The 22762-nt window shown below is 44.6% G+C and overlaps 2 protein-coding genes across 2 annotated transcripts in view; both read right to left on the reverse strand.

Moving 5' to 3' along the window:
* LOC311105005 (uncharacterized protein) overlaps positions 1–4929 on the reverse strand; it is a 49678-nt gene extending 44749 nt beyond the window's left edge. The window contains exons 1-10 of the mRNA XM_084146989.1: positions 4807–4929; positions 3865–4013; positions 3456–3564; positions 2665–2734; positions 2504–2562; positions 2151–2234; positions 1889–2029; positions 1493–1641; positions 1169–1250; positions 911–1069 (exon numbers count right to left, since the gene is read on the reverse strand). Of these exons, the coding sequence (XP_084003115.1) occupies positions 911–1069; positions 1169–1250; positions 1493–1641; positions 1889–2029; positions 2151–2234; positions 2504–2562; positions 2665–2734; positions 3456–3564; positions 3865–4013; positions 4807–4893 (1089 nt within the window). The 5' untranslated portion in view covers positions 4894–4929. The remainder of the gene's footprint in view (positions 1–910; positions 1070–1168; positions 1251–1492; positions 1642–1888; positions 2030–2150; positions 2235–2503; positions 2563–2664; positions 2735–3455; positions 3565–3864; positions 4014–4806) is intronic.
* A 4899-nt stretch (positions 4930–9828) lies between these two features.
* LOC311105006 (RDS/peripherin-like protein xRDS35) lies at positions 9829–13317 on the reverse strand (the record flags this gene model as incomplete). Its single annotated transcript, XM_084146990.1, has 6 exons — positions 9829–9891; positions 10460–10621; positions 10810–11056; positions 11316–11503; positions 11977–12219; positions 13168–13317. 6 exons carry the CDS (start codon positions 13315–13317, stop codon positions 9829–9831), a joined length of 1053 nt encoding a protein of 350 aa, XP_084003116.1.
* Between the last annotated feature and the right edge of the window lie 9445 nt (positions 13318–22762).

The following is a 22762-nucleotide window of genomic DNA, read 5'->3' on the forward strand; positions in this document are numbered from 1 at the left end:
GATATCTTCAGTAGTGTCTGTGTACTAAACAGTGTATGGTGTCTTGGTGGCGATACCTTCAGTAGTGTCTCTGTGTACTAAACAGTGTCTGGTGCCTTGGTGGCGATACCTTCAGTAGTGTCTCTGTGTACTAAACAGTGTAGGGTGTCTTGGTGGCGATACCTTCAGTAGTGTCTCTGTGTACTAAACAGTGTCTGGTGTCCTGGTGGCGATACCTTCAGTAGTGTCTCTGTGTACTAAACAGTGTATGGTGTCTTGGTGGCGATACCTTCAGTAGTGTCTCTGTGTACTAAACAGTGTATGGTGTCTTGGTGGCGATACCTTCAGTAGTGTCTCTGTGTACTAAACAGTGTATGGTGTCTTGGTGACGATACCTTCAGTAGTGTCTCTGTGTACTAAACAGTGTATGGTGTCTTGGTGACGGTACCTTCAGTAGTGTCTCTGTGTACTAAACAGTGTATGGTGTCTTGGTGACGATACCTTTAGTAGTGTCTCTGTGTACTAAACAGTGTATGGTGTCTTGGTGGCGATACCTTCAGTAGTGTCTCTGTGTACTAAACAGTGTATGGTGTCTTGGTGACGATACCTTCAGTAGTGTCTCTGTGTACTAAACAGTGTAAGGTGTCTTGGTGACAATACCTTCAGTAGTGTCTCTGTGTACTAAACAATGTATGGTGTCTTGGTGACGATACCTTCAGTAGTGTCTCTGTGTACTAAACAGTGTCTGGTGTCTTGGTGGCGATACCTTCAGTAGTGTCTCTGTGTACTAAACAGTGTATGGTGTCTTGGTGGCGATACCTTCAGTAGTGTCTCTGTGTACTAAACAGTGTATGGTGTCTTGGTGACGATACCTTCAGTAGTGTCTCTGTGTACTAAACAGTGTCTGGTGTATAGGTGGCGTCGGCAATACCTTCAGTTGTGTGCGAGTGACTTCCAGGCTGCGTAGTCTATGTTTGCAGCTCTGTAGTTCTGTCTGCAGTTGCTCGGTTCTGCCTGCACGGTCACGAAGACAATCCAGCTCGTCACGCAACACACGCATTCCCCGCACCTCACCCTGAAGACTGCGGTTCTGCCCAACACACACAAGATGGAGGTGAGGTCAGAGGAGGACAAAAGTAGCGTAATGTTCCGGTACAGTTACTGGTAGTGATGATAGAGAAAACCATACCTCTTTCTGAAGTTTCTTCAGCTGCACCTCCATAGTTTGAACTTCCTGTTTGTAATCCAATAGTTGATCCCCTTTTTCTTCCCTATAGAAACAGATGTCGTTATCGCAATAGTATTGTGCTACTAAACTACAGACACCTCTTACAGAATAGTCCTCTTCCAATTTAAAAACCTTTAACACACACTTGCCTTTGTCTTCCCTAGAAATGGACAACATAGTTATAACAGTTACCAGACATCTCTCAAAGAAAAGTCTTCCTCCAACTTAAAACCTTTTTGATGCACACACTGACATGACTGTCTCACACACACTCACACGTCTTACAGTTCTTGTTTGAGGCGTCGTAGTTTGGCCCTGCTGTCTGCTAGCTGGACAGCCAGACTCTGGGGCAGCTCCTCAGTGTGACCACCTGGGGGTGCCATGGCAGACTCAGCCTGCTGGAACTCGCTAGTCCAACACAACTCTGCTATCCTCTGAGAGGAGGAGGGGTGGGGGGGGGGGGGGGGGGGGGGGGGACAGGAAGGTGTTGAAATCAGGTCCAGGTTTTGTGTGAATCTGTGAGAGTAAGAAACCCTTAGAGCTTTTTAAATCAGGTTTGACACAGTGATACTTTCACTGGGAATACACTCTCCTATAGAGGCTGAATGGCTGAAAGGCCTGGTTTCATAATTCAATTCCTCTTCTGTTGTTCTGGACATATTTGTGAGTATGTGTGTGTACCTCCAGGTGTGTGTCTCTCTGTGCCAGCAGGCCTTGGATCTGTCTGGCCATGGAGCCAAAAAGCACCTGTAGCTCCACCCCCTCCAGCCCTCCCAGCTCCTCCCATTGCAGTGGCAGCACCGCTCTGGGGTCCTGGGTCACCTGCAGGAACAACAGTTTCTTACCTCTCTATGGTAATAACAGTATGTGACTGAGCATTCAGGGACAAAATGGCTGAACGTTAATGCTGGTTATGGGTAGATGAGTAGGGAACTGAACTGACCTCCTGGATACAGTTGGCAATGGCAGTTTGAGTCTCGATGTCCAGTGACTGGATTTGCTGTATGAATGTTTCCTTCCTCTCACACTGTTGCTGACCAACAATGAGTAGTCAGTAAGGTTGGTAAAGTTACAAGTGCAGTGTGTGTATGTGTGTGTGTGTGTGTGTGTGTGTGTGTATGTGTGTGTGTGTGTGTGTGTGTGTGTGTGTGTGTGTGTGTGTGTGTGTGTGTGTGTGTGTGTGTGTGTGTGTGTGTGTGTGTATTTGTGTGTGTATTTGTGTGTGTGTGTGTGTGTGTGTGTGTGTGTGTGTGTGTGTGTGTGTGTGTGTGTGTGAGAGAGAGAGAGAGACATCACCTGTATAGCACATCCCAGTAAAAGCAGTAGCAATCTCCTCAACTCCTCCACTGCTGCCTCTGAAAGTTACAGCTCTTATGACTATCTTGTTCCCATCACACTCTCATAGACAACATAGAAAGCCAATCAGAGATACTGTACTTTTAACTGGATCTTCTTACCTGTTAGGGGGTCTTGCCCCAAAATGGCAATGTTTGGAAGAGGCATCAGAATCAGCTGCTGTAGGTCTTCCTACAGACAGAATGAGAGGGTTTGAGCAAAGAGAGAGCTTGAAGGGATTAAAATATTGATTGATTGTAATTTCCCTAACCACATTGCAGTTACTATTCAAATCAACATTGAAATGACAAAACCTTCCAGTAGCATCCTGCTGGCCAGTTCAGTTTAGAATACAAACACAGATGACGTTAGAGGGGAAAGTAGGCCTACTTGTTCACGTCTGTTTCTACGTAGTACAATGGCTATATTTGGTTCTCAGAAAAGCCCTGGTAGAGAGAAATTAGGCTGCAGAGTGACCACATGCTGCTGGTGGTTTAAGGTTTCACAGTACTGCCAGTGTGACCAGGAAACATAAAGCAAAAAGTGAAACCACAAGAAACAAAATTACATCGTAGCAACACCAGACAAGACGGAATTGTTGTCATGACAAACAGTCCTGTCAATAAATTGTTTCCAAAATATTTCAGAATATTTCCTGAATATTCCCTGAAACTCGCTGGTGTCCCTCCCATGATGCTCCACTGTTCAGAGGGTTTGAATGACTTATAAAAAAGCAGGAACTGAAACAGTGAAGACTCATGTTTTTGTGTGTTTAATGCATTGTATCAGACTAAAGTTAATTTCTCAGAGAGATTTGACTGGATGTCTCCCTAGGCTTAAATCTGGACCTTGTGCAGTAAATTGCTCTGACTAAGACGTGATTGTGTATCAAACACGACACAAATACCAATACCTGGTAGAAGGCCCTGAGGTGTCGGTTGAGGATGGAGAAGTTCTGGACTCTGAGCATCTGGTCGTCTCTTCCACTGCGGTACAAATGCTCCAGCTTGGGGTTGGGGTCTCTGGGAATGACAGACAGACAGACAGACAGACAGACAGACAGACAGACAGACAGACAGACAGACAGACAGAGGTGAAAGGCTTATTTAGTACAAAAGCCAGAGTGGGGCTTGAGCCAGTGTGCACTACTACCTCTGCCATAAAAGCCCTCACCTCTTGGCAGAGGTAAATATCTAACCCAGTATTTCACCAGCTATAATACCTTTGATCGGGTAAAGTAAAATAAATGTATTACATCGAATCCTTCAGTACACATCCCTTTAGCCACAACTTTTGAAGCCTCTGCAAACGTGTGAACTTACATGATCCTCATGACCTCGTTGAGAAAGATCCCATTGGTCAGCCTCATGTAGCGGTCATGGGAATTCTGGTACTTGTAGTTCACCTCCATGTACTGGTTGTAGAGCATGACGTTGTCCTCCCTGTCCACTACACCATCAAAGAGCTGTACCTGAGGGAGGGGTTGATCCTATTAAGAGCTCAATTCAATCCGTAGCGCTGAAGATCCACTTTATAGCGCGATTGACAATTAAAGGCAATGTTCCCGCTGTCACGGAGACTGCATTCACGGTAAACGCAGCATATATCGGCTCAAACCTGAAATTACCTTTAAATGTGAACCACACTACAAAGCAGATATTCTGGCTATGGATTGAATCGAGCCCTAAATTACTCCATTAACAAGTTGTTATATGTAATTCTATGGGTGAAACCATAGAAACAGAATATACAACCTAAACAATATATATGGAGTCCATAAGGAGATCCTCTGCTAACAGAGAAAGCTGTTATCTAGAATCTGTGGTGTAGATCATATTTTACTGAGAAAAAAACAGGAACGGGAATAGGAAGTGACAGCTATAAGGGAAAACAACAAGATACATTATATGAGCCAGGAAGCTGTGAAAAGGAGAAGTTTGAGAACTAGGAGCTGTTTGCTGACAAAAGTTTTGACAAGCATTTGCATCTGATTCAAGTTCAACCCATTCATGTTGTTATAACTCCGGTAAATAAAGAGCTATAAATTATTCATAAAATGGCATAATCTCATTTGAGAAAAAAATCTTATTTACAGGTTGTTTATGTACAGGATTTTATTGTATTGATACTCCATAAAAGCAAAACAACAGCAATAGGCTATGTGTTTTATGTTTTATGTTTTATAAAATACTATTCATCATCACGTATATCTAGGCCTACTGCTATAGAATCTGAAAGTGATTTAAATAAGCTTTCAAACATACCCAAGTCACCAACGCACTCTCCATGAATTCTTCTAGAAATGCCATTATGTTAGAGTCCATGGTGTCGCATAAAGAATTTACAAACATCTATAAAACTATTAATAAAATATATCCTACATTAAAGCAATTTTACTAACAAGTGAAAAAGAGAATCCATCTTGCGTCAAGTGAAGTGGGTTTGACATTTCTGTTCCCTTATCCTCTTTCTTCCTCTAGCTCACTTTTACAGTTAGTGCTGGTGGTGATTACCGTTCTCCTAGCAGCAGAACATTAGGCTGGCAGCATTTATTTTTCAAAATAAGACTCACCCTGCAAAGACATGCTAAACTTTGGGAATATCTAGTTCCGTACAACAGTTTTTTACAGCACTGCAACCACCTTTGAATTTTTTGTATTGATCATTTGACATATTTTTTTTTTTATATCGTATTATTTATGACAGAATTTATTTTGAAACTTACACAAATACCGGTATGTGTAGGCTATATTTAAAGAAATATACTTTTAATAAATTACAAATATACAGTGTCTTTGCAAAGTATTCAGACCCCTTGACTTTTTCCACATGTTATTACGTTACAGCCTTATTCTAAAATGGATTTTAAAATATTAAAATCCTCAGAAAACACAATACCCCAAAATTACAAAGCAAAAACTGGTTTTTAGACATTTTTGTAAATGTATTAAAAATAAGAAACAGAAATACCTTATTTACATAAGTATTCAGACCCTTTGCAATGAGACTCGAAATTGAGCTCAGGTGCATCCTGTTTCTATTGATCTTCCTTGAGATGTTTCTACAACTTGATTGGAGTCCACCTGTGGTAAATTCAATTGATTGGACATGATTTGGAAAGGCACAAACCTGTCTAAATAAGGTCCCACAGTTGACAGAGCAAAAACCAAGCCATGAGGTCAAAGGAATTGTCCGTAGAGCTCCGAGGCAGGATTGTGTCGAGGCACAGATCTGGGGAAGGGTACCAAAAAATTTCTGCAACATTGAAGGTCCCCAAGAACACAGTGGCCTCCATCATTCTTAAATGGAATAAGTTTGGAACCAGCAAGACTCTTCCTAGAGCTGGCTGCCTGGCCAAACTGAGCAATCAGGGAGATGACCAAGAACCTGATGGTCACTCTGACAGTGCTCCAAAGTTCCTCTGTGGAGATGGGAGAACCTTCCAGAAGGACAACCATCTCTGCAGTACTCCACCAATCAGGCCTTTATAGTAGAGTGGTGAAGAAAAAATACAATTTAATCAATTTTAGAATAAGGCTGTAACGTAACAATATGTGGAAAAAGTGAAGGGGTCTGAATACCGTGTCCTACATATTAAGCAACACTTCGTTCTCCACCCTCTCCATAGCTCCCAATGCAATACACTGTATTAGACTGTACATGGGATACATATAGGCTAGTAGAGAGTTTTATCTGTCTCAGCTAAAGTTGGGTGGGAAATACTCAATAGGGTCTCTACTACCCAAATATGTTTCGTTTTCTTTAAATGTACGACACAGTCCCCCTCAAACTACACATATTTGGTTAGTAGAGACCCTACTGAGTATTTTACACCCCCTTAAGCTGAGACAGGTAGAAAATATCTCTCTACAGCCCAATACTCTCAACATACCAGTCAACATTGTTGGTCTTAAAAAAGAATATATATATATACCATATTTTTTGTTTGTTTTCGTAAATTACTTAATGCCATTTCTTGTTGGCACAATAAAAGTGGCCATTGATTAAAAATATTTTGAATTAGTTATCCACATTGCAATGTTTTGAAATGCGGGCGTTTATTTTTGAAGCTTTCGCTTTTACCATAAAAACGTGACGTCATCATTTGTGCTGCTGGCAGAATACTAGTCTGGTGGTGAGCACAATGCAAAACCACACCGGATTTTCTAAACGCTCACATTGCGTTAGTTCTGTAGGCCTACCCCGCACAGTCATCACCACTTTTACCAGTGAGTATGTTTCCATAAAACAAAGCCGCTCAAAGACAAATGACTTTGGAAAATATTAGGGCTACTTTGTGCGCACTCTGTGGTATCTTGCCTAGACGTTTGTTACAATGTTTCTATTACAATTCACTTATTCAGGTGCTTGTAGCTTATGCGTCAAGATTGATCAAGCTATACTGTAACCAATTTTGGGTACAGTAGTAGGCCTCGAAATGGTCAATTCAACAGGACGGTGGTTCGATGCGCGTTCAGGTGTAATGCAATGGCGAACCCTGGTGGGAATATGGTGTAAAGGTCGGTAGCCTACAATCAATGAACGTTCTACTTATCAAAGAAGGATGACATGTTGAACATTGTCGTAAAACACAGAGTGTATGAACTATTTGACAAAATAAGAAAATAAACAGCAAATAAAAAATGTAACATGTTGGCTATAAGTAAGATAGTGCGCAGTTAATATTGCACTCAACATTTTTGGGGGGGTCAAAACATAATTAAAATGTAATTACAACTTTCTACATGAGCACACTTTCAAGTGAACTTTCTCCAAACCCTGTCCATTGTTATGGTATGTTTTTACTCCATCTCTCTCCAGTGTTCCTGTTGCTGTGCAGAGAACTGCTGTAGCAGTAGTCTAAGGATTAGCTATGTTAGGATTATGAAGGTGTTATGAGAGGTGTCAGAGTATACCTAGCAGCCCAGATTACATTGTACAGTCACTCCGCTCCATACTGTCATAGGCATACAGTATCACTGGCATCACGTTGTCATTACACACACATCGTCCTATACCTCTGGGTGAACTGAAATAACCCAACTCAGTTGAATGTCTGTCTATCTACAGTGGGGGAAAAAAGTATTTAGTCAGCCACCAATTGTGCAAGTTCTCCCACTTAAAAAGATGAGAGAGGCCTGTAATTTTCATCATAGGTACACGTCAACTATGACAGACAAAATTAGGAAAATAAATCCAGAAAATCACATTGTAGGATTTTTTATGAATTTATTTGCAAATTATGGTGGAAAATAAGTATTTGGTCACCTACAAACAAGCAAGATTTCTGGCTCTCACAGACCTGTAACTTCTTCTTTAAGAGGCTCCTCTGTCCTCCACTCGTTACCTGTATTAATGGCACCTGTTTGAACTTGTTATCAGTATAAAAGACACCTGTCCACAACCTCAAACAGTCACACTCCAAACTCCACTATGGCCAAGACCAAAGAGCTGTCAAATGACACCAGAAACAAAATTGTTGACCTGCACCAGGCTGGGAAGACTGAATCTGCAATAGGTAAGCAGCTTGGTTTGAATAAATCAACTGTGGGAGCAATTAATTAGGAAATGGAAGACATACAAGACTACTGATAATCTCCCTCGATCTGGGGCTCCACGCAAGATCTCACCCCGTGGGGTCAAAATGATCACAAGAACGGTGAACAAAAATCCCAGAACCACACGGGGGGACCTAGTGAATGACCTGCAGAGAGCAGGGACCAAAGTAACAAAGCCTACCATCAGTAACACACTACGCCGCCAGGGACTCAAATCCTGCAGTGCCAGACGTGTCCCCCTGCTTAAGCCAGTACATGTCCAGGCCCGTCTGAAGTTTGCTAGAGTGCATTTGGATGATCCAGAAGAGGATTGGGAGAATGTCATATGGTCAGATGAAACCAAAGTATAACTTTTTGGTAAAAACTCAACTCGTCGTGTTTGGAGGACAAAGAATGCTGAGTTGCATCCAAAGAACACCATACCTACTGTGAAGCATGGGGGTGGAAACATCATGCTTTGGGGCTGTTTTTCTGCAAAGGGACCAGGACGACTGATCCGTGTAAAGGAAAGAATGAATCGGGCCATGTATCGTGAGATTTTGAGTGAAAACCTCCTTCCATCAGCAAGGGCATTGAAGATGAAACGTGGCTGGGTCTTTCAGCATGACAATGATCCCAAACACACCGCCCGGGCAACGAAGGAGTGGCTTCGTAAGAAGCATTTCAAGGTCCTGGAGTGGCCTAGCCAGTCTCCAGATCTCAACCCCATAGAAAATCTTTGGAGGGAGTTGAAAGTCCGTGTTGCCCAGCGACAGCCCCAAAACATCACTGCTCTAGAGGAGATCTGCATGGAGGAATGGGCCAAAATACCAGCAACAGTGTGTGAAAACCTTGTGAAGACTTACAGAAAACGTTTGACCTGTGTCATTGCCAACAAAGGGTATATAACAAAGTATTGAGAAACTTTTGTTATTGACCATTTTGTCTGTCATAGTTGACGTGTACCTATGATGAAAATTACAGGCCTCTCTCATCTTTTTAAGTGGGAGAACTTGCACAATTGGTGGCTAACTAAATACTTTCCCCCCCCACTGTATCTATCTATCTATCTATCTATCTATCTATCTATCTAGTACAAAAGGACTCAACTCCGCAAATCCATTAAAAGCAACTATCTTTAATATATTAAATGCCTGATGCCAACTTCACATCAACTTCACATGTTACTTAGCAGTGTGTTAACAAACTCTATAGCCAGTCCAGGATTGAATAGTAGGCCTTCTTCACACGGGGTGAGTGTTCGTATTATTACGTTGTTACCTGTGTGATTTAGATTTTGTCATATCTGAATCAAAGATCATCAGAACATTAGTGTACTTCAAAGTGTGTGTGTGTGTTTTCATTTACTTGTGCACCAGTATGTGAATATTGTTTTTGAGTATTTATAAAATTCTCCATCAGGAGCAACAGGGCACAAAATTGGGTCTCAAAGATTATCATTTCAAATTCTGTCAGGTTAAACACCCTCTGCAATGTTAGATCTTGTCTTGTCTTGTCTGTTTGTCTGTGCAGAGCATGATTAGATAAGATTCCCTATGTATTTTTGTGCTCATGCGTTGTTGCAGTATAAATCAAGCCAAAAAGATTAGTGCCTGTGTCAAAGCCAACACAGAGCTCTAGCTAGCCCACCATTAGCCTGGTCACAGGCTAGACCACCATGAGGTCACAGAACTAAGAAGCCTCTCTCCCTGTCTCAAACCCATATATGGTTATATATTATATTTCCATCTAGCTGGACGTGGCTGCCTTCTCGCCGTCTGCCCCTGCTTCTGCCTCATCACCTGCGTCCACCTGTATTGATAAAGAGATGGAACACCATTAGGTTATCTTCTTGGAACATCTTTAGTGAGATACAACCAAATGCGTTACACAAAGCATTGTGGGTACTGTAGTACAGGTCTGATCAGGAGGATGTATTGTTACAGAATGTTAAGATATAAATGTTTTGTGTAGAACATATACAGATGTCCACTCTTTTGTTGCTGAGAATTTTCCTGCACGGTAGGAAATGCAAATGTAGTGTATTTGAGTTTTAAAAAGGCTTCCAAAGTTTGTAATTTCCACTTCGAAATTTCAGACTTGATTTGTCCTAACGAAAAATTTATCAACCACTACAAAAATGTCCTTTAATTATAATCCCCATAATAATTGACATTTTCTGTTGCAGGATTATTTTACTGCTGTAGCAAACTGGCTCAAATTAAGATCCTCCAACTGTGTGATTGGTCTGTCAGATCCACAAGGGACATTTTGTCAGCTCTATTTATTATCTTTCTATCTGCAACGTTTAGAGTGTTCCACGTCCCTGAACACACCCCTGATATGTTTCACAGAGCATTATGGGTATGTAGTACACTACCTGTCCGAACTGCAGCAGTTTGAACACAGTAGTCTTGACATCCATCAGGGTCTCTTTGACCCCCTTCGCCAGAATGTAGCCCTCGCTGTCAGCTTCGGGGTTCTCCGGGTCCACACCGTCCAGAGACGTCTGCAGGTACCGCAGGCTCACCAACACTGACATCTGTGGAGATGATGTCACAGGGGTCAAGGTTAAACTCAAAGCCATGGTTACAACATCTATATCTACAGCCACCTTATCACAGGGGCAGAGGTTGATGGTAAAAAAAATCACCACTGAAAACTACTGTCACCACATTACAGGGCAAGGGTCAATGTTCATATTTTGTCTGTGTTTGTGCATATGTATACCTGCAGGGAGATGACCGACAGTATCCCGGGGCCAATGGTGTTCATGAGGCCCATGTAGTAGTCGACCAGCGCCTCTCTGCAGCCGCGGTTGTACAGGTTCAGCTCCTCACTCTGGTGCTCATAGTTGTAGTGGGCAGTGTTGTCAGTCAGGTGGTTCTGGAGGCAGGGCCGAGGGGAGCCAGGGTTACAGCAGCTGAAGGGGACTCCATCCATCAGGTAACGACCGTCCACGTTGCTACGCACACGACTGGAGAGAAGATAGGTTAACGGTTTGATTGAGTGTTTCCATTGTAAAATGTTACCTTACATAAGTGACAATGGCTTTAATGATGGATGAGACATGATGTATGGAAATCCCATGCGAGTCATCATCACCTCAGACAAGTCAGAGAACGGTGGCTTGTGGGCTTAACTTCACTTCTCCTCTCCACCCCCTCTCTCTCTCTCTCCCTCCCCTCTTCCCCCTCTGTCCCCCCTTCTCCCCCCTCCATCCCCCCCTCTCTCACTCCTTGACTTCTTTAGAGGTGAAGTCCAGGTATCTGTTGCTGATCCACTGCACCTCGAACCAGTCCCTGTAGTTGGTGTTGCCGCAGCAACGCAGTTCCATTTGCAGCGTGTCGATGGTCTCCTTCTGGAAGCAGCGGCCCGGGACATCCGTGTCCCGGTAGAACCGGATACCGTTCTTCAGGCCCACCTGGGATTGGACAGAGATTATGTCATAAAAGAGACCAGGAAGTACTCATAATAATAATAATAATAATAATATGCCATTTAGCAGACGCTTTTATCCAAAGCGACTTACAGTCATGCGTGCATACATTTTTTGTGTATGGGTGGTCCCGGGGATCGAACCCACTACCTTGGCGTTATAAGCGCCGTGCTCTACCAGCTGAGCTACAGAGGACTACTCATGGGAGCCAAGGCTTGTTCTCAATGAATCTTTCCTGGATTCCTCAGTTCCTATGTCCTCGCCTTCTTCTCAAAACACAATGGAGAAGAAAGGGGGGGGGGCCTTGACCTTCTCCAATATGGATGTGATGCATGCGAGGAGATAGGATGCAAGGAATCACAGAAAGACTAATTGAGATAGGGTCCAAGTGTTGTCATTATGTTATTCAGTTGCATTCACCGTCTCATCCTTCTTCATGCCATCCCAGTGGCCCTTACCTTGAGGGACTCCTCGAGGTTTCCCTGCAGGGCGTAGCTGAGCACCACAGCAGACAGCAGCCAGACACACACCATCCACGCCAGGCCATACCAGGGCAGCAGGAAGGGCTTCCAGGGGGGGAACCGGGCAGAGTCCAGGGAGTCCTGACACACCCGCCCAGCAAACAGGTTGATCCCGATGGTTACCAAGCCCACCAGCATCAAAATGTTGGGCACCACGTGGATCTCTGTGTTGTCCATCACCTGGAGGGTCAAAGGTCAAATCTAGGTTCACATTACTATACCAGTTATAACAAAGTAATAACAAAGGCAATATACTAGTTATAACACAGTAATAAACTACATCGAAATGATCTATGTATGTTACATTATAGCGCTAAGCACCAGAGAATATGTTCTTTGCGTATAGAAAATCATTGAGTGTTGAAGCTAGGCATTTGTCACCAGCAGATGCACTGGAAAACAATGTTTACTTTTTTGAAAGGCCCCAGATTTTTGCCACCCTTAAGCAATGGTTCATTGGAGATATACCAGCGCACCCTACATATCTGGGTGATAGGTTACGGCCTCCAATATGTCACAAGTGTGAATCTTTGACTGACCCCCCTCCCTCCGCCTCCCTCCATACATACAATCCATACATAGCATGAGTCATGAACACAGCCACATACACAGCTACACACCAATAAAGCCCTCTACCCCCCACATACACACACCAATAAACCCCTCTACCCCCCACATACACAGCTACACATCAATAAACCCCTCTACCCCCCACATACACACAGCCACACACAAAGCTTGTCCAGATTCAAGTCAACTGCATCATGACAGCCCAATGTTTTGCTCTGCAGTGTGAATAAAGCTTTGATAGGTGAAGGTGTGAGACAGACGCCACACTGAGAGACACACAGAAAACACAACAAAGTGTTTAATGGAACCAGCCAGGATAGACGACAGGAACAGTAGTGACACAGACAGGCGGATAGTTGTGTGTGTGTCCTGTCTGAACATGACAGGTGTGTGTGTGTGTCCTGTCTGAACATGACAGGTGTGTGTGTGTGTCCTGTCTGAACATGACAGGTGTGTGTGTGTGTGCCGTGTGAAAGACATCAGGTGTGTGTGTGTGTGTCATTTGCCATGTGTGAACAGGTGTGTGTGCTGTGTGTGTGTTATAGTGTCAGTCGGTACCTCTGCCCTGCGGAGCAGCTCGGTCTTGAGGTACACTCCCAGGGAGAAGGTGAATGCCCCAGCCAGCACGGCCAGCCAGGACAGCAGCCACAGACCTTGGGCCAGACGCACACGCCTCTGCAGGGGGAACTGCAGCTTCAGCAGCGCCATGGCTGGTCCTCACAACAACCAACACAGGACTCAGAGAGAGGGAGAGAGAGAAGAGAGAGAGAGAGAGAGAGCGAGAGAAGAGGACGGAGGGAGGAGATGTTGGGATAATCAAGTAGAGAGAGATAACAGTGAAGGATGGGGAAAGAATATCGGTAGGTTCAAAGAAGGAATGTTCTGTGCAAAAAATAAGGTTCATAGGAGTAGGTTATGCGAAGGTTGTTGTATTAGACAGACAGGTACGGCTTGGCCTTTCCAGGGTGCGTTGGTGAGTTATTATCAGGTTGATCTCCTGTAAGTTGTTCCTGTCGGTCGAGATAAGAAGGAAGATCCGTCTGATGGTGAAGGACAGGTTCGGGTTGGGACGATAATCCAAAACTTTCGCGTAGAAAGGAAAATATAAAAAATCTCTAAAGTAATCCAATTGAAGTTGTGAGACAAAAACTGAAGGCCAAGATAATAATGAATCTAATAGTTATTTGATAATTCACGTGCTTTTTTGATAGCAAAACTATGATCCTTCAAATCATCCGGTTATGGTAGCACCACTTCGATTCACACAATTACTAACAATGACAACCCCCATTTGTTTAAGATGGAACCCCTCTGGTGTGGTCTATGCGTGGTCAAGGTGCACCCCTAAATTCCTGCTGTGCCCATGGTGGAGGACACGGACTGGCCAATGTCGAGGGTACAGTATGGATATGGTAATCCCCCCATCATAGTCCCTGGGATCCTATTAGGACAGGAGCACCAATGGGAAAGCAGGCCAGTGTCTGATCAGCAAATCTGCACTGGGCCTACAGGTTGGATTTGACGGTTATGACAGGTAGACTCACAGAGAGTTGAGACAGGACGGAGAGGGCCAGGGCTATAGGTTATACATGCAGATAGAGAGAGATGGATTAAGCTTACAGGCTGAGGGACTGGGGGAGGGGGAGAGTGATGGCTTAACACATGAAGTAATGTTTGGGAGAAAGACAAATGAAGAAACCATACATCTTTAGAATTAGTCATTTTATTGATCTACAACATCAAAAGTCTTTGGCGGGGATGACAGCAGCTTTATACAGTTTTAGCTAAAATAGTTTATTAGGATGGACAGCATAGCATTCATATAGGGCCCTGTGTTTTGGACAATCATGTCACAAGACCTGTTACAGGAGGGGGTCGCAGTTCCGGAGCGACCCACTAGCTGTCATCCTCCGACAACCATAGGCACCTCCTCCCTCACAGTCTGGACTAATCATTATCCTATTGGTGTCACCTGTGTCTACCTGTTCTCCTGTGTATTTATGCCCCCACATCAGTCGCTGTCGCCGCACCTGGAGGCAGGTACGGGCGGCGCTTAAGCGGGCCTCGGTCAGGTCTCAACATCAGGCCAACCGCAGGCGTCGCCCAGCCCTGGTCTTTCGCCCGGGACAGAGGGTGTGGCTCTAGGAGGATATCCAGTTTTTCATTGTGGACTCTCCGGAGTGTCCCCTCGTCCTCGGGCACCCCTGGCTGGTCACCCACAAACCCCGGATAGACTGGTCCACGGGGCGGCTCAGACAATTACTTTCATTGTTGGTGTAATTCTCATTTCTGGAAAAGGCTTAAAGTAAAGGTTAAACTCTAGGTCATGTGACATGATAGCCCAAAACACAGTGGGTAATACGTTAATGGCAGCTGGATCGATGTTATTCAGATATGAAGGTTACTTCATTGGCTTACTGGAGTTTACAAAATAGCAGTCATTGTTATAAAATAGAAAATTCTACTCACTGTCTAGACATGAACAAAAAACTATTTCAATTCTAAATCACTTCATAACAGAAAGAAGGGACAGTACCACATTGCAAACTTGGATTAATAACTATATTCTGTATATATGTAAATTAATTGTTTAAGTCTAATACTTTCTTTACCACCGCACAACAAGACATTTGGGAAGGAAACAGAATAATATTTACAATGCCATCACTCAAATGTATAGTGACATTTAGTGAGTCAAATAAATGCAGAACTACAGGCCTCAAACCATCACAAACAAACCATCACAACAAACCATCCCAACTTGAACAATCCTAGCCTATGTAATAGTAGGTTACAATTACAGCAGTTCATAGGTTCCTTTCACTCCGCACCCCTCTCTTCAGTTGTTCCCCCTCCCCCTCCCCCGTTGGCCTTGTGCCCCCTCCCCCCACCTCCACTCCCATCCTCTGGGTGTGTCAGCTGGTGCATGAACTCATCCAGAACCCTCTGGGCCATCAGATAGGACACATCAACAACAGCACCCTGCTTACTCTCAGCTGCTCTCCCTGCCCCTGCCACGCCCCCCTTGACAGCAGGCAGAAGGTAACCCTCCCCCACTGCACCTCCTGCACCCCCTGTACCCAACTCCACCAGAGGGTAGGGGTTGGGAGGGGTGTCAGTGTGAGGTTGGTAGTTGGAAGGCCTGGGCTGTCTTGTTGCTTGGCTGGCAGCTAGCTTCTTATAGATAGCCATACTGATGTCAGCGACGGAGAAAGGGGGACTCATCGGGGGAGAATCCTCATTTCCTGTCTGACCTATCACCCCAAACCCCTCCTCCTGCTTCCAGGGCACAAAAGAAGTGACCTTTTGTGGACTCGCCTCAAACTCCCTCAGTCCTGCGCCTGACCAATCAGACGGCTTCTGCTCCAGTTTTGGAGCGGGTGATTGAATGTCGCCTGTGGATTGGCCGGTTTTCAAGGCATTCTTCAGGAACTGCTTGACAGTGTCTCCAGAGTCAAAGTGCTTCTCTAGGAGCTCCTTGATCAGACAGGGAACCTGGAGGGCAGCACAGACAACCTCTCAGTTCATACAATACAACAGACATAGAGAAACCAGTAGAGGAGGTACAAGAAATTATCATGTAGGCGGCAATGAGCGGAACATGAGTTGAGGAGATTATGGATACAATATTTTCATGTAAGGCCACTATCAACTTTACAAATACATAATCATCCTATTGTCTTTCCACCACTCTTTCTGTTGCCAGTATGTGAAACAAAGCTAGTGTGGGTTTTGGTTCATGTATTGCTCAGTAGATGGTGCTGTGCTCACATTGATGTTCTCCAGAGAGGCGATGGTGGCGTTGGCCTGCTCCAGCTCTGTGCTGAGAATGGTGATACGCTGCACCATATATTTCCTCTCAGAGCTAAGGCTCTCGGTCTGCAGGGATAGAGCAGAGGACATGACTCAACATATTCAGTACATATTCAGGACATGACTCAACATGCTCTAGAGATGATATAGCAGTAGTACTTATTGTGCTCTCAGTCTTCAAGGACAGAACGGAGCAGAGGACATAAATCAACACAACACTGTGTGTTGTAGAGGTGACAGAGCGGGAGAAGGATATTCAGAGCAGTGTATGTTTCTATGCCTGGGTGGGGGTATGAGTTTATTTAATGGCAGGAGTCTTTCTTAACCATATGACCTGACCTGGAAAAACGAGTTATAGGCCAGGGCCCACAGTTTTACCTGGTCAGGTTCTGGCCCTAGATAACATAACCTCAGTGTCTCTCCCCATCTCTCTCTCTCTGTCTCTCCGTCTCTGTCTTAGTCTCTCCGTCTCTCCTGTTTAACCTGATTCTTACCGCTGAGTGCAGTTGCTCCCCCAGAAGGCTGTTGGTGTGCTGGGTACCTGTGTGTGTGTCCTGGAGCCTGCAGCAGAGAGAGACACAGCATCATAAGCAAGGGTGTGGCTATGAATTCTGGGACCATGTTGTATGCTATAACCCCCACCCACCCCTAGGCCCCTGGTCATGAGACCATCTGACCTCTGACCCTAACAGTAGATCAGACCATACAGCTGGCAGGCAGAGAACCACTCAATTTAACCACACCAATCAGTCACACGGAGCTATTGATCAGTGGAATTTGCCTTCCAAGAAAAAATGTAGGGGAAAAAAGCCCTAAGGGCTATTTCACAGGTTCCACAGAATAAGAGTTTCATAAAGTGTACTCTGTAAACCATATAGGGCATGCCTAGATGTGCTGCATGCCTTCCCTGGTACTCACAGTAACTTGAAAAGGGAGTGGCAGATGTATTGTAATCACACCAAAGATATACAAGGACAAGAGCAAGCATTGTTACTACAGTATTATACAATGATTATTGTTGTTATTGACGCACTTTACACTATAGCCGTCATCATATTATCATGTTACTATGTTACACTATAGCCGTCATCATATTATCATGTTACTATGTTACACTATAGCCGTCATCATATTATCATGTTATTATGTTACACTATAGCCGCCATCATATTATCATGTTACTATGTTACACTATAGCCGTCATCATATTATCATGTTACTATGTTACACTATAGCCGTCATCATATTATCATGTTACTATGTTACACTATAGCCGTCATCATATTATCATGTTACTATGTTACACTATAGCCGTCATCATATTATCATGTTACTATGTTACACTATAGCCGTCATCATATTATCATGTTACTATGTTACACTATAGCCGTCATCATATTATCATGTTACTATGTTACACTATAGCCGTCATCATATTATCATGTTACTATGTTACACTATAGCCGCCATCATATTATCATGTTACTATGTTACACTATAGCCGTCATCATATTATCATGTTACTATGTTACACTATAGCCGTCATCATATTATCATGTTACTATGTTACACTATAGCCGTCATCATATTATCATGTTACTATGTTACACTATAGCCGTCATCATATTATCATGTTACTATGTTACATTATAGCCGTCATCATATTATAATGTTACTATGTTACATTATAGCCGTCATCATATTACTATGTTACACTATAGCCGTCATCATATTATCATGTTACTATGTTACACTATAGCCGTCATCATATTATCATGTTACTATGTTACACTATAGCCGTCATCATATTATCGTGTTACTATGTTACATTATAGCCTTCATCATATTGATCATGTGTCACGGATTCTGCCGAGGCTGCCCTTCCTCCTTGCTCGGGCAGGCTTCGGCGTTCGTCGTCACCGGAGTACTAGCTGCTGCCGATCTATGTTCTATGTTTCTATGTTCTACCTGTTGTTGTCTGATTGTTTCCCATCTTGTAATTACTTAGTCCCAATTTAACCCTGTGGCTCCCATTGTGCTCTGTGCGTGTTTGTTTATTGTTTCGTGTGTCGTTGGTGAGTGGGTTTGTTCCTCCCTGCGTGGAGGTTTACTTGTTTCTTTACATGTTCAGTAAAGTTACGTTTTCATTTAGTTCTGTGTCCTGCGCCTGACTTCGTCTACCGCATTACACTGACACCATGACATCATGTTACCATTTTACATTATAGCCGTCATCATATTATGATGTTACTATGTTACACTATAGCCGTCATCATATTATCATGTTACTATGTTACATTATAGCGGTCATTATATTATCATGAGCTCTGACCTCTTGAACTTCTCCTTCATGTGGCCAAGCTCCTCCCTGGCCCTGGCTAGCTCCGCCTCCAGGCTCTCGATGCAGACCACTGTTTGCATCAGGTTCTGGTGCAGCTCAGCATTTTCCTCCTGCAGTGCCCTATTTACACACAGGAGGGTCATGGGAGATGGAATTGTATTACAAAAATGCACAGTCACATTTCCTAAGGCCATTTTAGCACATTAGATGCTATGGATGTAGCTCAGGTCAGCTTCTAGACATGTTACATTTCACATAGCCTAGTTAATCCAGAATGAACGCTGTGCGTTGTACCATTGTTACACACATTTCTCCTTCAGCTTGTTCTTCATCCATCTTTACTGATAGAGGTGATGAGAGAGCTCTGGAAGCCATTAGTGGAATTGATATTCAGTGACCTTTCACAATAAAAAGGATGTTCTTTAAAGTGCATCGATGAACAGACAGGAGAGGAGGAGAAAGAAGGGGGAAAAAATCACACTCACTGGAGTTCGCCTATGTCACCCGTCAAGGCCTTTGGAGAGAGACAGCAAAAGAGAAGAGAAGATTAGAGATAACTGTCAATTATTTTATAATTCAATAACTTTCAATACAGTTATATTAGTTGTATCAGTAGTGTTATCATCAGCAGTTTTTTTATTTGGTTATTATTTGACTCATTACCATATACATCATTCGCTTTGGATATTGTTACTTTGAGCATTGACAATGTACACTGCAGTTTCTTCACTTTCTAATAAAGTTTCATAAACTGAATTGATTGTTTTTTGGACAGAGATGAAAAGGGCAGAGAGAATGATAGGGACATAACAGGGCCAAAGGAATTGATTATTGAACTTTAGTTCATACGCTTCAGGAAAAGCTATTGATTGTGCGTCAGTGAGGTTAATAAAGCCAGAGCCACAGCAGGGTTACTCAGGCACTCTCTGTGCTAGCTGGCACTCAGGCACTCTCTGTGCTAGCTGGCACTCAGGCACTCTCTGTGCTAGCTGGCACTCAGGCACTCTCTGTGCTAGCTGGCACTCAGGCACTCTCGGGTTGGGTAGCGGGTTGTTCCCAATGCAACACATTGCCTATAAAGGTTGCCTGTTACCTAATATGGTTCATTGTGGACAAGCGTCACAGACAGAGGATGACGCTTGAGTTATCTTTATATAACTGCTGCTTTGTGGTTTAGGACACTAACTGACACTCCCAGTGTGGTTTGAATCACTTTAAGACCTTTAAAGAATTTTGGGACAAATCCTAATTGACATCAATGCATGATTTACCTAACTCTACAGCTAGGACCTACTATCTATAGTACGTATTTAGACCATTTCACTCCACCAGCATACATATGTAAGATCTTAATTTGATCACTCTTTTGTTGCTGAGAATTATCCTGCACAGCAGGAAATGCAAACTTGTAGTGTATTTGTGTTTTAAAACAGCTTTTAAAATTTGTAATTTCCACTTTGAAATTTCAGACTTGATTTGTCCTAACGAAAAATGTGTCAACCACTACAAAAACGTCCATTAATTATAATCCATATAATAATTGATATTTCCTGTTGCTGCAGGATTATTTTCCTGCTGTAGCAAACTGGCTCAAATTCAGATCCTACATCTGTAGTTGACATCAGTTAGACTCACCCTGTGTGGCTTAGGACGCCAGCGATAGGTTGACCGGTTGTGGCTATGCTCGGAGCTGGGGCTGGCCGTGTCTCGGTCTCTGTTCCGGGACGAGTCCGACTTGCTGGAGGGAGACTCCGACTCGGGCCCTGGCACTGGAGGAGGGGAGTGTGTGCGGATCGGGGTGCGGTGGGGTAGCTGGGGTTGCTGGGTGTGTGGAGATGAAGGTGGGCTATGGCAGGGCCTGTGGCTCTGGTCAAGGTGTTTGTAGCTCCAGTGTTTGTGATGGCTGGGTTCAGGGCTAGAGCAGACAGTGCCGTCTGTAAGAAGCGGGCCGTACCGTCCATGCCTATTACCGACAGGACCCTGGAAGTCAGGCAGGGAGGCTGGTTGGTCTTCATAGCCAGCTGGTGGGTGGGGTGGGTAGGGTTGGCTGGAGTGGCGGGTTGGGGGGCTGCCTAGACGAGGAGTGTGGTTCTTGCTTTCATACCCAAACTTTGCAGGGAGAGATATTTTCCGTGACCGTGTGTCAGAGTCATTCCTCAGTTTCCTAGGCAGAGCCTGCGGTTTAGTAACTGTCTCCCTCTCCTCCCCCTGCCCATCTCCCTGCTTTTTCGTGGGAAGCTGGGGCTGACTTTTCAGTTGAGATTTGGGGGATGCTGGGGCTTTGGCTGGACCCAGTCCTACGGTCTCGACAGGGACCCCCAGAGTATTGAGACGGGCGGGGCTGATGACCTGTTTAGTGATCTCATCCAGGAAAGCAGAGAACTGTATCTTCCCCTTCACCATGCTCTGCCTGGCTGCGTCCTTCAGAGCCTCCACATCCTGCTTCCCCTTGGGCCCTGCCTCCTTGCCTGCCACCCGGGGGGACAGCACCTCCATGGACTTGGCCTTGCGGATGTCCCGCGGAGCCTCCTTGTTTTTCAGGATGCCTTTACTGGGGAGTTGGATAGAGGACACCGCCCTCTTCGGCCCAGCCAGGACCTCTTCACTGAAGGCCAGGCTCCGGCCCAGGCTGGCTGTCTTGTAGAGGGGTCCGTGCTTCAGGTGTGGGGGTGTCCGTGCTTTCCCTCTGTCAGTGCCTGTGTTCTGCAGCAGCCCCTCTTCACTGCGGCTGTGGCACCGGTTGAGCTCGGAGTAGCTGGGCTCGTGTCCTCCCCTCCCCTGGGCCCGATGGTGTGTCCCAGGGTTTCCTCCTCCATGCATTCGCCCCTGTTTGACGGTGGCGCACACCTGAAGCTCACTGTCATCCTCCCGGAACTGTCGTCCTCCTGCAATGTTGGAGCAGGACATGGTATGTTGCGGCCGGCTGGCATGCTTCAGGGAGAACTTGTCGTCAATGCCGGCCTCAGAGGACCATTCGGTGGAAGAGTCGGTGGAGGAGGAGGAAGATGAAAGGGAGGAGGAAGATGCTCTGGAGAGGGTGACGGTGGTGTGGTGGTCCGACATTTCGTTGTCGTGATAAAGGTGCTGAGGATGATGGTGACGTCTATGGGATTGCTCCTGGTCATCTTGGAGATGGTTACCGTGGTGATGGTGGTGACCGTGGCGTTCACTGCTGCCTCTATCATTGTCCCGTGACCTGCTGTAGTTGATATGGTGACATGACCTAAAGATGTATTCATCCAATTCCCACACTCAATTGTAGTCTTCATCAAATGTGCATTCCTCTTTACTGTTTAAAAAAGGAAACTTTAATAAAAGGGAAATTCAAAAGTGATCTTACCTGTGTGTCTCCCTTTCTTGATCCTGGTGCTGGTGGTGATGATCGGGGTTGTGATGGCGGAGCTTCTGTGATGTGATCCCACCTGGAGGAGGACTATGAACAGGAGTGAAAAACTTCTCCATCATTTGTTTCTTCCCTGCAGGGAGGTCGTCGATGCCCTCCTGATGTCTCTCCTGTAAATAGTGTTGGTCAGCTTCTGCTCTCCGTCTGGGGCTGCGGTCCCTGTCCCTATCCCTGTGCCCGTCTGACGGTGACCTCTTGGGTCTAACTGCTCCCTGTCTGTCAGCCTCAGAGATCATAGCTCCAAAGCAGAAGATGAACAACCATCACTTTGTCAGCAGGTTACAGGTTTTACTTCTGTTCTGTCTGAATGAGAAATTAGTAAGAAGTCCTTCAAGATAAGCACGAATGCCAAAACGTCCAAAAAGGGTCTTTTTTTTTTTTTTAAACCTTAAATGTTTCCAATTAACTAACCCAAAGTTGTTTCTGCTGAAAGGGGAAAGTAACTATCTCAATGAAGTATCCAGCTGTTAAGTAATTCTGGACAGTTTATCAGCCTCTGGTCTTGTTGCTATCCATCTGTCTCCCTCGCCCTCCAACTTTAGAATAGTTGCATGACTGTGCCAAATCCCTGACCCAACATCAGTCAAACCGCATCG

Source organism: Coregonus lavaretus (assembly GCF_964263955.1).
Source record: "Coregonus lavaretus genome assembly, chromosome: 29".
In the NCBI taxonomy this organism is placed as follows: domain Eukaryota; kingdom Metazoa; phylum Chordata; class Actinopteri; order Salmoniformes; family Salmonidae; genus Coregonus; species Coregonus lavaretus.